General features: G+C 36.8%; 1 protein-coding gene across 1 annotated transcript in view; it reads left to right on the plus strand.

Moving 5' to 3' along the window:
- LOC144434287 (MAM and LDL-receptor class A domain-containing protein 1-like) overlaps positions 1 to 16,231 on the plus strand; it is a 22,359-nt gene extending 6,128 nt beyond the window's left edge. The window contains exons 7-28 of the mRNA XM_078122739.1: positions 347 to 498; positions 1,138 to 1,254; positions 1,665 to 1,863; positions 2,197 to 2,337; positions 3,286 to 3,416; positions 3,622 to 3,706; positions 3,959 to 4,087; positions 4,742 to 4,995; positions 5,672 to 5,836; positions 6,151 to 6,397; positions 6,918 to 7,052; positions 7,582 to 7,847; positions 9,577 to 9,694; positions 10,379 to 10,534; positions 11,045 to 11,304; positions 11,689 to 11,779; positions 12,427 to 12,564; positions 12,982 to 13,182; positions 13,704 to 13,856; positions 15,538 to 15,678; positions 15,856 to 15,984; positions 16,227 to 16,231. Of these exons, the coding sequence (XP_077978865.1) occupies positions 347 to 498; positions 1,138 to 1,254; positions 1,665 to 1,863; positions 2,197 to 2,337; positions 3,286 to 3,416; positions 3,622 to 3,706; positions 3,959 to 4,087; positions 4,742 to 4,995; positions 5,672 to 5,836; positions 6,151 to 6,397; positions 6,918 to 7,052; positions 7,582 to 7,847; positions 9,577 to 9,694; positions 10,379 to 10,534; positions 11,045 to 11,304; positions 11,689 to 11,779; positions 12,427 to 12,564; positions 12,982 to 13,182; positions 13,704 to 13,856; positions 15,538 to 15,678; positions 15,856 to 15,984; positions 16,227 to 16,231 (3,413 nt within the window). The remainder of the gene's footprint in view (positions 1 to 346; positions 499 to 1,137; positions 1,255 to 1,664; positions 1,864 to 2,196; positions 2,338 to 3,285; positions 3,417 to 3,621; positions 3,707 to 3,958; positions 4,088 to 4,741; positions 4,996 to 5,671; positions 5,837 to 6,150; positions 6,398 to 6,917; positions 7,053 to 7,581; positions 7,848 to 9,576; positions 9,695 to 10,378; positions 10,535 to 11,044; positions 11,305 to 11,688; positions 11,780 to 12,426; positions 12,565 to 12,981; positions 13,183 to 13,703; positions 13,857 to 15,537; positions 15,679 to 15,855; positions 15,985 to 16,226) is intronic.
- Positions 16,232 to 22,047: the final 5,816 nt, after the last annotated feature.

Here is a 22,047-nt window from a genome sequence, read left to right on the forward strand (position 1 = left end):
TCTCTCTCTCTCTCTCTCTCTCTCTCTCTCTCTCTCAGCTTCTTGCACATTTGAATACGATACCTGTACGTGGACAAATGTCAGAACGTATGACGATTTTGATTGGATACGATACAGTGGATCTACTTCATTTTTACCAGACCTTACAGGTCCAACCAAAGACCACACCACAGGAACTAAACACGGTCAGTATGTTTATCGATTTATTGCATTTGTATTCATATTAATTTAATATATGAATAGTTTGCATTACGGTTCGTCATATATTAAAGGAACACTTTTTGCCTATTTCAGTTTTTGAGCTGGTCACCTTTTCAAACATCTCTTTTCGTCTTGGTATTTACAGGATGGTACATGTTCATAGAAAGTGCGCCACCAAGCTCAACTGGTGATAAAGCACGTTTGGTGTCTGAAGTCTTCATGCCGAATCAAGATTTTTGCTTTGTGTTTTATTACCACATGTACAGTAAATTTGGTGATTCACCTGGTATATTAAGAGTAAGTTGAAAGTATGATCATAATATGGGTAGTTATTTACAGTTTCTAGCAATGCATTTGACCAACATAAATTACGTTTTGTCAAAATATGCTTTGTCTGTTTGACACGTTGGGGTTTTTTTTCTGTGAAATATAAACTGGTATAATTTATTATTTCTTTAAGCTCTTCATATAGTTTTATTATACTATATTTTTACAAGTAAAATATAAAAAACTTTGATCTTGTCATACTTCACTTTTCTCAATTTCATCGCCATTGCCAAATAAAATGAAAGAAAATGTCACTGAAAGCTTGTACCAAGAAGTCTGATATTCAATGTTGTAGTAAATAAAAATATTCTTAAACAAAACTTCTTTTCAGTCGCAACATGTTAGTCGATATTTATTGGTAAAAATAGTAGGTACTTAACTTTGCTAAACTTATTTGCATACCGAAGTTGCACCTGTGCAATCGTGCAATTCAATCAACGTGAATAATTAATTCTTCATCTATTTGCTTTACCAGAATGAAATATCGAAAAGTTATGATTTATATCAGCAAGTCTTTACTCTGTCATGGGTCACATATAATTCAATCCGTAGAACTAACGATGTTAGTATGGATTGGTTAATAACCGAACAATTACTATTTGTATACAGGTTATAGCTGAGTATACGGATGGTACAGAAGACGTCGTAGTATGGACTATGCAGGGCAATCATGCTGATAGGTGGCATGAAGGAATGGTCGATATGACGTCAACAAAAGCTTTTAGGGTAAAAATAAGAATTATGTAGGCCAAAATATAAATGACGAAATCCATCATATTGGCTCTTTCTGTGTGTGTGTGTGTGTGTGTGTCTGTCTGTCTGTCTGTCTGTCTATCTATCCGTCTCTTTCTCTCTCTCTCTCTCTCTCTCTCTCTCTCTCTCTCTCTCTCTCTCTCTCTCAGAGTAAGCTAACAATATACAAATGTACATGTATAGGTTTGGGAAAGGGCAAATCTTGAGTCTAAGTTTAGATAACATTTATTATGTTATTTCCATAGTGGCAACACACACATCCTCACAGACATACATACAGACAGACAGACAGACAGACAGACAGACAGACAGACAGAAACAAACAAACAAACAAACAAACAAACAAACACAAGTGAATCTATAAATCTTCTATTTTGTAATAGATAGCTATTGAAGGTGAAATTGGCAGTGTACTTGGTGGTGATTTAGCAATTGATGATACAGAGATGCACAGATTTAAATGTATAGATAAACCACCAATGGAACCATTCACATGTTTTGATGATTCAGCAACTGTAGATCCTGAGATGATATGTGACTGGACACCAGATTGTGATGATGCATCTGATGAAATCAATTGTGGTAGGTACTCACATCAAAATGTACTTACTATGCGTTGAGTAGAAAATTCATATAATATCTCGAATTTGACGTGGTCCTGAATTTCCACCAGGAATACATAAAGATTGAAGAGCTGTCAAAACAGTTCCCATATTTGTAGTCAAAATAATATTTGAAAGCAATGTCAAATTTCAGAATGTGGCTCTGTTGTGCAATGACTACTAGTAGGCGGGCCTTAATATAACAAAATATAGCCAAAGACATGGCAGATAAGGCGTTGAGACTCAGTGACTGAACAACTTAAGATATTCACTTGATGTATGTGTAACCAACCACGTTGTTCTATTGAAACAGGGCAGTGTGACTTTGAATTTGATACATGTAATTACACTGACTACAGTAGAAGTGATTATTCCTGGAAGCGATGGAGCGGTCCTACACCAACTGAAAACACAGGCCCAGACCATGATCACACCAAAGGGGGCAGCGAACCTGGTATGGCTGAATAACTACTTTTAATTTTATAGACTTGTATCGAACTGGGTCCTCATATTCGAGAACTATGGAATATCAAAGCCACAAACAAAATGGCTGACACTCTCTAGCCTTTTATTATGGCTTACACAATTTCATAGCAGTTGAAAGATGGGCTCACGAATGACTTGTAAGTTACGATCAATTTAACAAATCTAAATCTAACATTCTGCTGCTTATATGTTTGTATGTCCAGGTTTCTACATGTTGTGTGCGTCAGACGCGGGAAGTTTCATCAGTTTTTCTACGTTGGAAGGTCCAATTGTAAGAGAGAGCCACTCGACGTGTCGACTTTCTTTCTTTTATCACATGTATGGAGCAGGTCAGTTTCTAGGTGGTTTACTCCCATAGAAAGGTATATGGATATTTCCCGTACAAATGGGTCACTTTTCACGAACAAAGCCCTAAACATGATGAGAGTTGGCTTTTCATGATCTAACAATTCCCTATTGATAGGGTCGATCACATGAGAAATGTTTTCATGCTTTAGAAATACCGTTGCTATATAAGAACTCAGACCACTAGTAGTGGTCTGAGGTAAGAATAGAGGTAACTGGCCAAATTATTGTGAATGTGAAACCCTAACAACGGTTGGATTTTTCATGGGTAGACGTTTTAAACTTGGGCGAACTTTGGGGAGTAACCCCCCCCCCCCACCACCACCACCACCACCACCACCCTCGCCACCAACAACACCACCACCACCACGGCTGGTCAAGTTAAGCAAATAGAATTGCGAACTACAAAATATTTCATATGTTTCTGTTATTAGAAGAAGAGTTTCAGTTTTGAAGTTCAGAACATATACAGTTTACTGCTTAAAGTTAGTATGTTTTAGTTGCTTTGAGGTTCCGAGTAGTTATGTTGGATATGATATAACTGTATCATGTTTCGCTGTTCTTGCTATAGATATGGGTAAATTAGAAGTGTTTTTTCTACAAAATAAACTGGAAACGCGGATCTGGGTGACGTCAGATAACAAGGGAGATAATTGGCTTGAAGCAAACGTTCCCATTGGTCGCATAGCAACGGATTGGCAGGTATAGATCAGATGACGTTAATACCTAGATTTTCTTAAGCGTCGTTTTTTTTGAGGAAATTCTCATTTACACTGTGTTTGTATATTTTTTGGCAAATATTCTTCCAACGTTCATGACAAGCTGCATTATTTTGAAAAGGTGAAACGTGTGCTGTGAAAGACGCTATATATGTCATGGTTTCACTAACAATATGTTTTATTTGTAGTTATTTTTTAGTTCAGATCGGTCCTTTGGAAATGAAGGGGACATCGCAATCGACGATATCACATTGTCAGACTGTTGGTTCCCAGGTGAGTCATTCCTGATACAACTTGCCTACCGTCATTTCGTCAAATTGTTGTCAAGCTCTGTTATCGGATATTTATACAATTGTGTCGACTCATGTTCATGCGTCACCCAGTACCAGTTTTTACCCAAGGTATGAGTTAGGACCACCTGCCTTACCCTTACAGTCTACAGCTGTGACGCCGTGGATTTTCTTTCTAAGTGCATTTTTTGATGACATTTCAATACATTGCAATCTACTCTCTTTTATTCCATAGAGATTGAAGCATCGTGTGATGAGCCTCGCGAGTACACGTGTACTAGAGGTAGTTGTGTAACGTTGGATAAATTATGTGACTTTACTGATGACTGTGGAGATGCTTCCGATGAATCAGAGGAAATCTGTGGTAAGTGATGACGAAGTCTGTGGTAAGTGATGATGGAATCTGTTGCAAGTGATAATGATGTCTGTGGTAAGTGATGAGTCAGACGAAGTCTGTAACATGTGATCAAGAAGGTAAGTGATGACGAATTCTGTGGTAAGTGATAACCAAGTCGGTGCCAAGTGATATTGAATGTGAGTGATGATGAAGTCTGTGGTAAGTGATGACGATGTCTATGGCGGTAAGTGAAGACAAATCCTGTTGAAAGTGATAATAGTACGTGCTGACGATGTTTGGCGTGGTAAGTAATGACGACGGCGCCTGTAGGCTGTGGTAAGTTTGACGAATTATTTCACAATAACTGAGTCAGTGTAATGTAATAATGATGTGAGTGATGTTGATGAAGTCTGTGGTAAGTAATGATGTGGTTGTAGGAAGATTCATCAACACCGTGGACGTTCTAATTAATATAACACATCAATATATGTTCACGTCTAAACATATGTACAAGTGATGTTTGTTTTTTTGTTTACTTGGTCATAATATATGCGAGATAACTCCTCATATTGCTCTGTAAAAGTACAATGTGCATGTCCATCAATTAGTTACAAACATTACCTTATATGCCACTCAGCTTACAGAAGTATATACGTTTATGTTTATTACTCGGGTTTACAGATGGTTTCTTGATGTGTGACTTTGAGTTGGATCTATGTGAATTTCGTCAGGATGACAGTGACAGTTGGGACTACATTCATCAGAGGGGGAGCTCGGCCGTTGTTCATGAAACAGGTCCGAGCCGTGATCACACTCTCAACACAGCTGCAGGACATTATCTTATGTTAGACACCAAATCATCATCGACAAAGACAGGAGACACAGCTAGACTTCTCAGTCCACCATTTCAATATACCACATCTTCTGAGTGTAAGGTTAGTAAAGTCTATCCAGTGTAAAGCAACTATAATTAAGACTGGACACTTTACAGTGGGGATTGGCCAGTGTGTTTTGGAAAGAGTCCCCATTTTTCGCGAAAGTATTTGTGGAGGATCATACTTTCTGTGCGTTTATAGTTTTGATGGCAGATATTTCAATGGCTGATGGAGAGGTCCAATACTTTGTATGGAAGCTTTTGGAGGAGGGCCAATATTTTTCATTCACTGGACTTCTGAAAAACATAAACCAGCTCCCTTTTCATTTATGTTCATTCCCATATTCGCATGCATCATCAAAACGGAATGGTAATTACACAAACAGAAGGTTTTTATAAGCATCTATCGATTTGTCTAGGGCATCATATTGGTGTTGCAACACAACTACGATATGTGATGAAACTAAAAGACCTTACAAAACACTAATGTAGTCCAAACTTATGTATTTGCCATCTTGTATGGCTATATAGAAATCAAAAGCCGTTGAAATCATGATATAAAACACACAATTGCCAAATCCAATTTTCTTGACAAGACCATCTTTTTCTGATGGAATTAGTTCTCCTTTGCCATTTAGAGAATCACCTATTCTATCTTGTTTATCATAAGGGAAAATAAGTTTAATACATTCTGAGTTAATAAAACCAAATATTTTCTTTCCTCCTTGAATCCATAGGTTATGTTTCATTACCATATGTATGGTTATCATTGCGGTACACTGAATGTATACACCAGGACGTCTGTAGGTGGCGCTATGACGACAATATGGTCGCAGTCCGATGAAGTGGGTGATTTTTGGGTTAAAGCAGAAGTTGCCATATCCGAAGTGAATAATTTCGAGGTACTTAGCAAATTATATTGTTCCATTTTACAATGTATCTTAGTTTTGTAACGTCATAGAACGTTTCCTGGGGTTACGAGTTCCACTGACAAATGTTGGAACAGTGTAATATGGACACTTGCAATACTGTTGTAAGAATTACGAGGTTATACATACACTTGTTAACCTTACATGGAACTACAGATCGCATATGGCATCTTAGTCAAAAACATACACATTTTCAAAATGCATGGTTGAAATTCAATTAACTTTGTGAATTCAAGTATTGAAAACCGACTGATTACATAATCTCAACATTTTCTTTCTTGTACCAGGTCGTATTTGAAGCTGTTGTTGGTACTGGCAGAGAAGGAGACATTGGTTTGGATGATATTTCATTTTCACCAGAATGCACACCAAGTGCTGAAGATCTGCCATTGGAACCACCCCAGCAAACTACTCTAGCTCCCTGTCCTGAAGGTTTCTTCTATTGTAATGACGTTGGTAATAACTGTATACCATCGTCACAGAAATGTGATTTTAAAGAACATTGTGTAAATGGTTATGACGAGCAGGTGTGTGGTAAGTATCAAACAGCTAACAAATCAATGAAATACAGTGTATTCAACCCACCAAGTACGTATTCAATTGTACCACAAAACTGACAAATTTCATGCCCAGAACACAGGTTTCTAAACTTGTACTTTGAATGTTTCTTTTCATTTTGAACCTAAATTAATTTGACGATATTGCGCGTTGGTCATGTGAAGGCAAGCAGTCAGGCTTTGTTCAAAATTTTCGACCACTATAGGTAGTTGTCGAGGGTCAAATGCGTAATTGACAAAATATTTCAGTGCATGTGTTACAATGTATACACATGCATGTAGTTTACTTTGATCCATACTTCATCTGATTAAAAGCTATGGTATACGTTGTGAAGTAACTATACAAAGCTCAAACTGAAGTATCAATACTTACACCATTATACCGTGCCTTTGAAAGACAAATCATACCATATCATATCTTATCATATCATATCATATCTTATCATATATTTATCAGTTAATGATAGCAATATTTATGCATTCTCATACTCTTCAAGGCACGTGCGATTTTGAAATATCTCAATGTGGATGGAATGATGTAAGCAGCGGCATGTTTGAATGGCTCAGACTACAAGTTGGCGAGTCAACTTCAGATCGTGCTCCTGGCAGTGATGGACTTGGCAGATCTGACGGTTAGTTTTTTTGCAAGGTGTCTATTCCCATATGGATGCACCTGGTGTCTACTAGTGTTATAGTGTAGATGCAGAAAAGAATTTAAAACAGTCTTATCTTTCATATTCATTCGGTGTTGAAACACAGTTTAAAGAATTGCTGTCTTCATTATTTTTCAATAATATACACGCACAACTCCAAGTGTTGTCAGACCACTATAGAAATTAGTGATCTGAGATGTGTTTAACACGAAAACAAAGTTGTGATTATAGTAAGTTACACTGAACTTACACTGTCTGCTTGTTAGTGTGTGTGTGTGTGTGTGTGTGTGTGTGTGTGTGTGTGTGTGTGTGTGTTGCAATTGCATTAACTTGATAAAGAAACCCACAACTCTAGGCTTGAAAAACAGCAAGCTGACTCGAGAGGACCTCTCTTGATTTCAGATTTAACAATACATATGTTAAATACGAGTGTTTTTGAACATTCTTTAATGGTGTGCACAATTAAAAAAAATCACAAAATAAAAATGATAAACTTTTTGTATAACAGGTCATTTCATGCTTGTTGAGGGATTAGATACATCATTATACATTGGCGCATTTCTGGAGACTGACATCGTGGGTAGAATATCACGTAGTTGTGTCGTTAGTTTCCGATACTATATGTATGGACCAGACAGAGGCTCCCTTAGCTTCTACCTCCAAGACCCGGATGATACTTTCAACCTCGCTTTACTATGGATACAACAAGGGAATCAAGGCACCGCGTGGAAAAGTGCAGAGGTTTTTGTCGGATCTCATGGAGCAGGCTGGCGGGTGAGACAGCTTACACTTTTTGCATGTATCTGATATCATCTTTGATAAATAAATACATTGTCATATGGTGAAGTAGTAGGTTGTATTTCACAGTTGTCTAAATCAGTAACGTCAGTATAAAAAAAGACAAATATTTAGTTCATTTACACATTGCACTAAGTAGTGTAAGGGTGACCCTATTTTTTTAGGTTTCTCATTACTTTTTCATGTCAACTATTGGTCGGTCGGTCGATCGATTTTTAAAAAAAAAAATAATCTTCTTCATGTTTCCCTGCCTCTCTTTTTCCTCCTCTCCATACTTTTCATTGGATTCCTGGTAACAAGCCCTTTCCAAGCTTCTCTACACACTTGGCATTTTCTACTTTAAAGTGTTTACACACTCTTGATTACAGTTCGGTTATTATACCTGCAAAACGAAGGCACCACTATAATTGTGCAAATCTACCAGAGATCCTACCCACATAGTTAGCTGAAAGCTAGCTTTCCGTGGTAATGTCACAACTTACTCGTTACAACAACGTGTTTTTATTAATGTTTTCTTTGCTAGTTTACATTGAGGGAACATACAATTATTAACTAAATGTGTTTCATCCTGTTTTTAGCTGCCATAATTGTAGCGTTATTTTTTATTTTGAGCTTTGATGTTTTGCGTTTTTCTTAAAAACTGGTGTTATGAAACACGCGAAATTTGCTTGAATTTTTTTAAAATTAATTTTGTTGTGTTGCTCGTTATATTCATCACCTCGGCACCATCAAAATCGTCACTTGTACTTCTCTTACAGACAGGGATACGAGCAGCAGCCATCCGACCTCGGAGTATAGTATAGTATAGTTTAGTGTATTTTGGTATAGTATAGTATAGTGTAGCATAGCATAGCATAGCATAGCATAGCATAGTACAGTATAGCATAGCATAGTATAGCATAGCATAGTATAGTACAGTATAGCATAGTATAGCATAGCATAGCATAGCATAGCATAGCATTAGTATAGTATTAGTATAGTATAGTATAGTATAGTATAGTATAGCATAGCATAGCATAGCATAGCATAGCATGGCATAGTATTAGTATAGTATTAGTATAGTATAGTATAGTATAGCATAGCTTAGCATAGCATAGCATAGTATTAGTATAGTATAGTATAGTATAGTATAGTATAGTATAGTATAGTATAGTATAGTATAGTATAGACTAAGAGTATATTTTTTACTCAAAATTACGTGTAAAGTCACATGTACAACATATAATGCAATGTCAATAATCACACAAACAACATTTAGATACTGAATAGAGTGACGTAACAGCATTCAAATGACAGCTTTAGATATATAATGCAAGCTCTGATGACTGTTTAATTTCATTATTTCAGATAATTATAACGATGCTTCGAAATCGATTTCAGTTCCTAAAAAAATTCACCAAAAGAATATCGTGAATTTCCATTCGTTAGGGGAAGCCCACAATATACAACGTGACAGTCACTAAATATATGATGGCCCTCTAATTTTGCTTGGAACATTTTACCCTAAATAAAGTTGTTGGTTACGACTCGAAGCTTTTTTCCAATCCGAGGTTTGAAAGCCACAATTTTGAGTTGATAGTTTGGGTTTCACTTTTAGAATCGAAATATACGTCCAGGGTTATATGAGATATTATATGAACCTTTGAAATACTTGTAAATGACTTACATTTTCTTTTTCTTTTCCCATCTTTATGTATAATTTTAGTTCGATATAGAGACCTATCCCCTACTTGGTACAATTACAGGTGAAATCGTTGATATGGCAGTTGACGAAATTGAATTCAACAATTGTCATCCAGATGATGAACCATCTAACATATCAGGTAGAATTTAATTGGTTATTCGACATGATTACGTCATAAAATGAGGGAGTAGAACACATAGAATCATTCAAATTTAACAATAATAGATTTTTTTTTTTAAATGTAAAATATTCATTGATTTTGGAATGACGGTGTTGACAGGGACAGACACGGGTGATGTCATTAGATCATGAAACTTATCTCGGGCGTCAGGAATCTAAATATTATTAAAAAGTGGTTGGATTTCCTGTGAGATCATGTGAGTTGCATAGAACAAGCTAGCATATAACATGAAGTGTAACATTTAGATGTTATTCCCCAATATTTTTCTTCGTTCAGCCAAGGAAAAACGAGTGACCCAAGGGGGCTTTGAAAGTAATGGCAATATTGTGAACGTTTTGACTCATATTTCAAACACAGCAGAACCAGTGACGTAAACACGCGTTGTTGTGACATAGACGCGCTTTGTCGTGACGTAGATCGACCATAGTATAAATTCCATATTTCTATTGTTGTTCAACTTGGCTTGTACATTCCATAATGAATGCATTATAGTCTAATATATTTTAGTGTGCTGTGTAGTCTATCTATGAGTTCAGTAATGCCTTGGTTTTGTTGATTACCGAATTCGAAGACAAGCCTTAGGGTAGAAGTGGGAGAGACATTGACGTATAAGACTGACAAGTCTCGTTTTCTCTGCTTTAGATTTGACTTGCGATTTCGAAGAAGGACTTTGTGGTTGGCTTCAGGTTGCGTCATACACAGATGACGATGATTTTGATTGGGCGAGACATTCCGGTCCAACAGAGACACGTGCCACTGGTCCAGACTATGATGTTACTAAAGGGTCTGATGGTGATGGTAGGATTTGATATGATATGTGTTTTATTGTCATATATATACTGATACATATATAATGAAATGTGCATTGATTTTGCGTGTAATGAAAAATTTACAAAAACAATATTCTGTAGAGGACTCCTAACACGAAATTGATGCGTCTGCAAAAGGAAAAAAAAGAGATAAACTTGTTTTAATTCTTTTGCATTTTATTGTACTTGATTGTAAGTACATACAAATGAACTTATTTATTTCCGGTTTACAGTGTTATCTTAGAATTCAACTTGAAAATATCCAGTGACTGTTTTTGTAGAATAAGTAGTTGCTTATACCAGCTCAGAAGAACAGGTAACTTGAAACAAAACGCTGCAGTGCAGAACATCCATTTTGCATGAATGGGGAGGGGGGGGTATTACATAATAATTCAACAGACCATCTTTGTGAACAGTTCTTTTTACAATTCAAGCAGTACACATTTTTACTTGCATTTTCTTTTTCACATTTTCAATCATTCTTGATTTCTCCTTAAAGGTTATTATATGTACACCGAGGCTACCAATTACTATGAAGATTCAAAAGCTCGTTTGACCATCTACCCACAAGCACCTACTTCTGAGCCATCGTGTCTTTCCTTTTATTATCATATGTATGGTGCAACTGTGGGGTCCCTTAGTGTCTATGTACAAAGACTTGGTTTCCCTGAGAGTAAAGTATGGACACGTATTGGTACCCATGGCAACGACTGGCACTTCGCCGAGAAGACTATAAGTCAAGAAGATAATCAATACCAGGTACACTTTTTTTGTCGGGAAGTCTCGAAAAGTCTCTTGAGACCTCTGTATTCCTGCATATTTCTTCTCCGCTCAGCGAAGTAATGGTGTATTAATCCAAATGCAATTCTGAAATTCAAATGTGTTAAGAATAGAAGAATTTATATTTTGCGTTTGTCAAAATCGTCTTGACGAGAGAATAAAACTGTGAGGATAACCTAGACATAGCCACAATTCAGACGATGTCATTATTATGCATTATTTACATCGCACATAGCAATTATGTTTCTGTTGTAAACGCAAACACACTCCCATAGATAATATTCGAGCTAACATTTACTAAATAGTACGTGATTTTATGCGGTAAAATAACTGATCCAATTACATGTTTTTATTTCAAATAAGATTCACATTGAAGGCGTTATCGGCAATGGATATGCCAGTGATATTGCCATCGATAATATTACTTACAATGCTGGTGAATGTCCTCCAACAGGTAATATCTACAATTGTTTTAAGTTAGTGTATGAATGATAAAATTTCTTGTTTGTTTGTTGGGATTCAAACACTGCAATGCTTAGAAGGCTTCATTTTGAGATAAAATTCTATTTTGATTTGAAGCCTCAACAGTCGTAAATGATAGCATAATGTGAACGAACTCTTTACCGATATCAATTTACATTTTACTGTCAGTCACCAAGTTCCCAATCTTGCACACCCTAAGCGCCACTAATAAATCCTACAACTGTTTCCATGTTAAGCTCTTGTACGAATTTCAGTACCGTGTGTGTGTGTGTGTGTGTGTGTGTGTGTGTGTGTGTGTGTGTGTGTGTGTGTGTGTGTGAGTTTAGAACTTTGACTTCCATGTACGGACCAGAAATTTTTATCACAGCAAAAGAGTATTTTTATTTATTGTATATGAAAAACTCCACGACCAGCAATAACGTAGTATTCCCCAAGGAGAAGACAAACAAAAATATTGCAGTTACAAAACACAAACACTAACCACGCACTTACCAATAATTTAAGTAAATTTGTGGTTTGGATATTCCCCCCTAATGTTGAATTCATAATTTTTTCATTTCATTACCTGTGCATGTGCTATTCAGATAGTGAAAATAATCATCACATTCTTTCTTCCAGCTGGTTGTAATTTTGAAGCTGACTTTTGTGATTGGGAAAATGACGATACGGCAGAAAGGAACTGGAGGCGTGGTAGTGATGGTACGCCCTCTAGTGGAACAGGGCCAGAATATGACCACACTACAGGCACAGCTGATGGTAACTTACGTATTGAATAACAGAGGACAAAATACTCCACCCAGAAGCATCATAAGAGATACATTTTTAATTCCTTCATATCCAAAAAGACTAAACTATTAGGGTTTCAAAGTTTTATTTGATATATACTCCTTTACCAAATGGGTGTGGGTGTTAAATATTTTGCCAAAATGACAAGTTTTAGGAAAAGACCAAGAGAATGTGTACGAGAAAAATTGAGAGCTTGACCTGTAGAGCTAATTTGCATATACAAAATATGACTGCACTGTCATTACATTATCATCATAGTATGGAAAACGTCTACTGTCGAACTCTCATACTATCATACAATCCTATCCATTGTAGAAGTGTACAGAATTGTACGTCTGAGGTACTTTCAATAGTTGTAATGTTATGACTTACTTGTTCTCCTATCAGGTTGGTTTGCTTACATCGAGACTTCGTTCCCCACGGTATCTGGAGACGAAGCCCGTCTTCTCAGTGCCGTTTACCCAGGTGGAGCGACAGAATGTCTAGCTTTCTGGTATCACATGAATGGTCGTGATATTGGAATTCTACGAATATACACAAGAGATGTTGGTGATGGCAAAGTCAGTGAGCTAACATGGGAAAAATCTAGTAAGTATTACAGCTTTTATGATGTCAACGTAGAGGAACTGTTAGATTTATAGTCAGCTAATATACTATTACTGTCGTATTCAGTCACATGTGGTATTAAAATCAGATATTGTCTAGTTGAGGGTTAAGTCCACTTTTATGCTGTTAACAGTTTTACAGTAAACTGCCAAATTTATTACACGTGTCAAACGATAGAGGAATTGACGAAAAGTGACACAACCAAATGCTGTTCTTGTTGTAAACTTTTCTACGTATTAAGAACATATACTTCTGTCGTTCTTCCTGTCACCACCGATCATTACATACAACCATATACAAATTGTATATCCATGATGTGAATATTTAACGATGAGTTTGTCCCTCCCCGTCTAAACTGTCTGTGCCGTGATGATTAAAGTATACATTAAAGTATGTACAACATATCCTGTATATGGATAAATCCATTCGTATATGTACCAATCATATCTGGTTGCTAGAAAACGATCTTTACAGATATAAATCTCACCTTTTTTTACATTCAGCCGATCAAGGCAACATGTGGAGGTATGCACACTACAAAGCATACAGTGACAATGATTATCAGATAGTGATAGAGGGAGTAGCTGGTGATGACTCTAAGGGAGATATAGCCGTTGATGATCTCCTACCAGTTGATGGTCCATGTAGCCAGCCAGGTAGACAATTTTGATGAAAATGTGTTGTTTTTATTCTCTTCATTTATTTCATATTTTACTTTTACCTTATGCTACTCGATTGCTTTAGAATTTTACCCCCCCCCCCAAAAAAAAACAACAAAACAAACAAACAAAAAAACCTGTCTCTTCAATTCGCTATTCTGGCCGTGTAGTACTGTGTGTGTGTGTGCGTGTGTGCGCGCGCGTTCGTGTGCGTACGCGTGCGCGTATGTATGTATGTATGTATGTATGTATGTATGTATGTATGTATGTATGTATGTATGTATGTAAGTGTGTGTGTGTGTGTATGTATGTATGTATGTATGTATGTATGTATGTATGTAAGTGTGTGTGTGTGTGTGTATGTATGTATGTATGTATGTATACGTATGTACATATGTATGTTGAATTGGGTCAGATGGGCTGGCAGCGATATTTTTTATTTTGCCATTGGAACAATTTGTTAATTTCTGAAGTAAACTCTCCAAATATTTGGCTGAATAAACTCCAAAAACATTCAAACCTGAACATTAATAATTATAATATAGATGTGTATGCATCCTCATCAGCCTCCTCTCTCCAGACCAATGTATGAGGGCGACCCGTCAAGTCATACCGTACAGACTAGAGATAAAGTGGCAGGAGGGATACGAAAATAAATAAAAAAAACACCATCTCAAGATTGACACATATTTATTGTCTTTTTATCTTCTATAAAATATGTATTGTACAAATTTTAAATGACATGAGATTTCAAAATTAGGAGTATAAAGCAAAATTAATAGTACAATACAAGTCTTCTACATTTGAAGACATAGCCCCCAACACACTACATTGGTAATATTCTCCAATGCAGGCAATGGAGAGATATTTTATATTAGCTTTCTGTTATTCTGAGCCATGTTTTTTTTTAAAGTCAAGCATAGAATAAATTACGCTATTATAGAAATGCAAAAATACAAGATATATGTATACACAAGTATAAATGTATATTTCTTTCAAAATCAGTGTGATGAAGTGTCAAATTCATTCCAATATAAATTGTCAGAAACAGCATGTACAAAACTTGTATGTTATATAATATATTTTAAAAAGAGAACATTTTAACGTATGACATTATAAAATATGACTAACTACATTTTTGTATGTATGTATGTATGTATGTATGTATGTATGTATGTATGTATGTATGTATGTATGTATGTATGTATAACACCAGGAAAAAAAAACAGTCAAACGAGAAATGATAATGTCCAGGCTATAACAAATATTCCCCCTTCACGCTCACTTGATGGGAGAGGGGATGTCTCAGCTTGCATGGGGAAAACTACATGAAAATCAGAGATTAAAAGTTTATCGCCAAGACAGTAGCGAGAGGTCAAGGTTCAACTGTTGTGTTTGTTAGTAAGTGCAGTATTCCAATGATGGAATCTGCATTGCGGCTGTTTAAAAAGATTTTAGTCTAATTTAAAGTCTGTAGAAGTAATGTTTTACGATAGGTGAGAAGTGGGACATTTCCTGTAGCCCCTATGGTATAAGTTCTTGTTTGACTCCTTTTCTTCTGGTGTTAATGTGAGTTTTCGAATATAAACCTGAGGCTCAATATGAGACTGGCCTCATATTGCCCTCCAATGTGAATCTGATTTTGAATCTGAGACTAACTTTATACTCGTAACTACAGGTTATTGTAGTTTTGATAGTGGACTGTGTGGTTGGACAAATGACAGAGATGAAGATGACTTTGACTGGCAACGAAATAAAGGTTCGACGCCGACTCCAGATACAGGGCCCTCTGTGGATCACACCACGGCTTCCGATCAAGGTGAGAATTTCTATTGCCATTTCACATAGCAGGAGAAATCTAGTGTTCTGCTGTTATAGTATGTATGCAGAGATGTGTAAAATACCAACTAATACCCGTGTCTTCTGTAAATTAGATACATTATTTTGTAAAACTTTGTTGTGATTCAAGTGTTTCCATGTTCTGTTTCGTCTACAGGTCATTACATGTACACAGAAACTAATTTACCAGTTGGTAGTGGTTGGAAGTCACAGCTAGTCAGTGAGCATTTCGACCCTACACAAGCCGAGTCTTGTTTTATATTTTACTACCATATGTATGGGGAAGGTAAGTTCGTTCCATTTGTGTGACGCCATGTACAACCAAGGACAGACAAGCATTTACAAGCGGAATTTGAGAAAGTAAACAACTGCATTTGATTAATAACACTTGGCACAGCATCCAAGAACATCAGGGACTTGTATTCTACTAAATGCTTTGATAAGAACAATTATATGGCTTCTGTACATGTACATGAAATGCCAGGGGGAAATTAATAATAATAATAATAATAAAATATGTTTATTCAGGGTAGCTCAAGTAAGTATTACAGTACAAAAGTAAGTGAAACACTTCTTTCCGTTGAGGCCCTCACACTGGACAAAAAAAAATCATACACACATTCTCAGACAGAACGAAAGCAAAACACTGCACAATAAATTAATGTGAGAAAAAAAAATACTCGATGAGCGAATTGTGAACTAACACACAACAGCAGTGACAAAGAATTCGCAAACGGCTGCAATGAATACAAAGTTACATGACTGAACAAGGGGACAGAAACAGCTGAAACTAAGACAATTGGTGATAACTCTTCTTGTACCTGGCTGAAAAACCAGGTGACGTTTTAGCACCTGGCTACTTGGGCTGAGCGTCCAAGTAGTGGGTTTTGTATAGCCTTTTAAATATACTAGTGTTTTCAGCTGTTTTCAAGTTGTCTGGTAGGGAGTTCCAGGTATTTCCACCCCTGTGAGTGAACTTTCGTAGGGCATAGTTATTTTTTGCTGGAGCAATGAAAACACCATTTGCTTTGCTCAGCCTTGTGTTATGACTATGGACGGCTGAAAGAGGGGTAAAACAGTTAAGTAGATATGTGGGGACATTGCCGTGGTAACAATTGTAGGCCATCGTACTTAAATGGAATTGCTGTCTCTCAACGAGAGAAGGCCATCCTAATGTCTGCCTAACTTTAGTTGATGACGTTCTGATTGGACACCTAATAATAGTTTTGCCCGCCCTGTTTAAAAGACGTTCAAGTTTACATAATAAAGTAGAATTACAATTTGACCAGACTACGTCACCGTAGTCAAAGACTGGTAGTATCATTGATTCGATCAGCATTTTCGCTGTTTGCTGCGGAAGACAATTTCTGATACGACGTATTATTCCTAGTCTCTGTGATATTTTGGTTATAGTTTTGTTAACGTGCGATTCCCAGGATAGTAACGGGTCGAACCAAATACCTAAATATTTAAATGCATCAGCCTGCTCCAAGGGTTCATCGTCAATTTTAATATTGAGATTTGTTGGCACCTTGTGGACTCTTTTCTTTGTTCTAAAAATCATCGACTTAGTTTTTTTGACATTCAATGTAAGTTTATTGGCGGTAAGCCAGGAATGGACTGAGCTCAGATCTCTCTGTAGAACTTGTTGAACCTCACTAGTGTCTTTTGAGGCATAAAAGAGCGCTGTATCGTCCGCGTACAATATAACTTTGGAGTTTTCAACATGCAAATGAAGGTCGTTAATGTAGATAATGAATAGTAGCGGACCGAGAACGGAACCTTGAGGGACACCGTATTCGATTTGCTGAAGATCTGAGGTCACTCCATTAAGAGATACACATTGATTTCTATTTAAAAGATAATTCTTAAACCATAGATGTTCATTTTCTCGTAGTCCAATATTGGAAAGCTTGTCTAGGAGAAGATGGGGATCTATGGTATCGAAAGCCTTCTTTAAGTCAAGAAAGACAACTCCTGTATAAAGGCCCTGGTGTGCATTATCTAATATGTAATCTGTGACGTCAATAAGAGCTGTAACAGTAGAATGGGACGGTCTGAAACCTGACTGGTAAACACTGAGAAGATTGTTGATAGTTAAATGATTGTACAACTGTTCATGGACTATTTTTTCAAAGGTTTTCAGGCAAATTGATAACAAAGATATAGGTCTATAGTTAGATGTGTCTATAACCGGTCCGTCTTTATAAACAGGACAAACCTTGGCAATTTTCCACTCGTCTGGTATTTCCCCAGACGATAGAGAATAGTTAAAGATAGTAGCTAGAGGCCACGAAATCACTGGCGCAGCTTCTTTCAGTAGTTTTGGTGACATACCGTCAATACCATGGGCTTTTTTAACAGATAATTTTTCAAGCAGTTTCTGCACTTTTTCGGCACAGGTGGGATTAAATTTAAAACGTAATGTGCTGTTGTTAGAGTTCACGATGTTTGGTTTACTTTTAAATTTGTCTGCCAGTTTTTTACCTATCGTGGAGAAGAAATCATTGAATGCACGGGCTATGCCAATGGGTTCAGTGATGTTAACACCATTTACCTCTACGCTACTAATGGTACAAGATTGTTTGGTTGATGGTAGAGTTGTTTTGACAGCTGACCACAGTTTATCAGATTGTTACATGTTTTCAAGGATAATTTTGTTATAGTAGCCAGATTTTGCATCTTTCAAGATTTTTGTAACTTTGTTTCTCTGTGATCTGTATTGTTCATAAGTGTTTTGGCCTAGTTTGGCTTTCCTCTTTAGGTTGTCTCGTTTGTATATTTGCTTTCTGATGTCATCGGTGAGCCATGGAGTGGTGTAGCCTCGGATTCTAGATATCCGCCAGGGAGCATGGATGTCGCTTATTGATATGAAGAACTGTTTGAAGACAGACCAAGCAACGTTGATGTCGGGAGCTCTAATCAGATTGTGCCATGGAAATTTCCTGAGATCATTCCCGAAGCATTGGCTATCAAACGATTTGTATGACCTGGATTTCACAGTTCTGGGTGTCGATTTAGGCAGTTTTGCCCTGTAGTTGCAGTGAATCATGAAGTGGTCGGAGATGCTGAGCGGATGTACTCCACTTTTTATGCTCGATGTTATATTGGTGAACAATAAATCTATGATGGTTGACGTGGTTTCTGTAACTCTGGTTGGTTTGCTTATTAGTTGTCTGAGGCCAATGTCTTCCATTATGGAAATTAATTCAGACGCTGTGTTATTAGTGGCATCCAGGTTGAAGTCACCAAGCAAAAATGTGTCTACACTGGTTTTACACTTAGATTTAACAGAGTTCGTTAATTTGTTGTACCAGTTACGACTGACCGGGCCTGACATAAAATGTTCTTATCGACAGATGGAAAGTACATGTAATATTTGTCTCTGTGCTTCTAACATGCTGTGCTATTAATCCAATTCATTTATTTACTTTCCCTGTTTGTAATGTTACAATTTCCTCTTGCAATTGGCTATGCTATGCTATCATTGAATTCCCAGATGATAGCATTTGTATTATCATATCAGTAGTGCTTTGGGGATTACATAGGATCATTCTATTTGTCCTGAACTGACTTTTTTTCTTTGACTTTGTCAAACAACGGTTTTTTCAAATCTAAATTAAATGGCTATAAAAACGTTTCTTCAATACTTCATATGTGTTTCAGCAACCAGTTGGTGTATTTATATGGTCTGTGTGTGGGAGATCATTTTATAAATGGGATGAGGTACAGGATGTGATGTACGTCCATGAGGGGTGAAATGAGATTCCTTTTTAAAAACATATTTTAGAACCTCTAGTTTGAAAAGTGCACGGAAAACGCCGCCAACGATACTATTTGTATAGCCTTGTCAACCCGCTGGATAAACCAAGTCAGTCTTCAACTGATCATTTACATAATATCACACAATATTAAAATAATACAGTATTTGTACATCGAGTCTTGTAGCCCAGTATGTTTAAATTCATTTTTATTCATTTATTTTCACGCTTTAGGAATGTATAACCCAAAGTATTGTTTTTAATTCTTCGATACTTTGATGATTAAAAATCCTGCATTTGATTTAAACGGTCATTTTTCTATCCAAACACGATTTCGTAGATATGGGTAGTCTTCGTGTTTACATCATGCCAGCCGAGAATACCGACGACAGAATTGAAATGTGGTCACAAACGCAAAACCAAGGAGATAAGTGGGTTGAAGTCAAGATCAGTCTACGTGACGTCGATTACGAATACCAAATTATGATTGAGGGTACTGCAGGTGACCGTGCACGTAGTAACATGGCTATAGATGATACACTTCTCTATCATGGTGTCTGTGCTGGTACGTCACAATGTTAATCTACTACTTTTCGATCATATGACACTTGTGTATCTGTGTTTCTACCAGCCTATCTGTCTGCCTGTTTGCCTCTGTCTGTCTGTCTGTCTGTCTGTCTGTCTGTGTCTGTCTGTCTGTGTATCTGCTACAAACACACAAAGCCTGAGACGCAGAAAAAGACTCATAAACATACATGCATGCAGACAGTAACAGACAGACAGACAGACAGACAGACAGACAGACAGACAGGCAGGCAGACAGACAGACAGACAGACAGACAGACAGACAGACAGACAGACAGACAGACAGACAGACAGACAGACAGACAGACAGACAGACAGACAGACAGACAGAACGAAGCAAGCAGATAGGGGAGGTGGAGGGAGTCATCCAAAGGAATGGTACTTGAACAGTTACATAGAAGCGAATGTTAACTGACAAATAAAAAGGACTGGACGTAATCATGTATTTTGTAATTTCTCGGCTAGACGTGCTTTTCTAATTTGTTTGTTGGCATTTATCACAGATTACCTATGGCCAGTGCCTGAACCAATAGACGACCCTGGAGAAGGCGACTCATCAAGTAAGTGTAACATACCACATGTTTACCAAAACTATTACCATAGTAATTTTGGTAACACACATGTATTTACTATTTCAATACCATTACATGCAATAAAGGCATTCCATTGGCTTTGCAATGTATTGTTAGTTTGAACTTTTCTTTATCATTCTTCGGTGTATGTGTTTGTCTCGCTGTATGTATTTGTGTATGTATGTATGTATGTATGTATGTATGTATGTATGTATGTAGGTAGGTAGGTAGGTAGGTATGAGTGTGTGTGTGTGTGTATGTATGTATGTATGTATGTGTGTGTGTGTGTGTGTATGTATGTATGTAAGTAATGTATGTATATATGTATGTATGTATGTAATGTATGTGTGTATGTATGTATGTATGTATGTAAGTGTGCATACATGTATGTCTGTCTTGTTTGTATTTTTCCGTTTTTCTTTGGTGTGTGTGTGTGTATGTGTACGTGTGTGTGTGTTTGCCTTTTTGTTTATATGGCCTGTTCATTAATTTTGTTTAAATCTATTGCATTTAAAATTGCAAATTACATACAAAAAAGCGATGTTGTTCATCTTATTTCTTGTATTTACAGATGTTGGAGGTATTATATTCACTGTTATAGCATTGACCGTCATTATACTTGTAATCTTGTTTGGACTGTGGTACTACTACCGAAAACAACAAGACAAAACTCTTGTTCCACAATATATCAATTCAGCATTCAGGTAAACAAAAGTTATTTTTTTACAAAGGTATTTGATTTGTGGTTGTCATTTTAAATCACCGTTTCCTTTGTTGTTGTTTTCATTTATCTTCCCGACATAACTGATATACTTTAATCTTTTCTACACTGTTTGATATATTTGATATTTTCAGATTCCAGAAATCCGATCCAACAGATGAAGGGAATCTAGACAACCCACACTATGATGACACATATCCAGTAAGTGTTCTGTGATTAAAACCCATTAACAGTGTAATATATAACAAAGAACTCACACCGAGAAAAGGGCGGAAAATAACTGTCAGTGTCACGCGAGAATTTTAATCTATAAGCAGCGCCTCCACCGTCAATCTCACAGTATCGTGATATGTAATCATCTTAATTATTGCCATCGTCCTTCTTCTCCTCCTCTTCTTCTTCTTCCTCCTTACCACCACCACCACCATCATCATCATCATCATCATCATCATCAATATACACTGCATGACAGAGCCTAAACTCGTTTCCATGTATGATCATGTTTCCTTTGAATTCCTAAACCGAGGACAGCGCCACCAAAGCACAGTCAATAAAGAAAGATAAGTTTCATTATCTATCCACTCTATAAACTCACCTTGGAATTCGAGGAATGTTGTTGGCTTGCCAAATTAAACCAAGCCCAATATTGATCGAATACCAACCAGTTGAAGCATCAATCACGTGTAATGTTTTGACCCTTGACCTTTGAC

The sequence above is a fragment of the Glandiceps talaboti genome, chromosome 4 (assembly GCF_964340395.1).
Source record: "Glandiceps talaboti chromosome 4, keGlaTala1.1, whole genome shotgun sequence".
Classification (NCBI taxonomy): domain Eukaryota; kingdom Metazoa; phylum Hemichordata; class Enteropneusta; family Spengelidae; genus Glandiceps; species Glandiceps talaboti.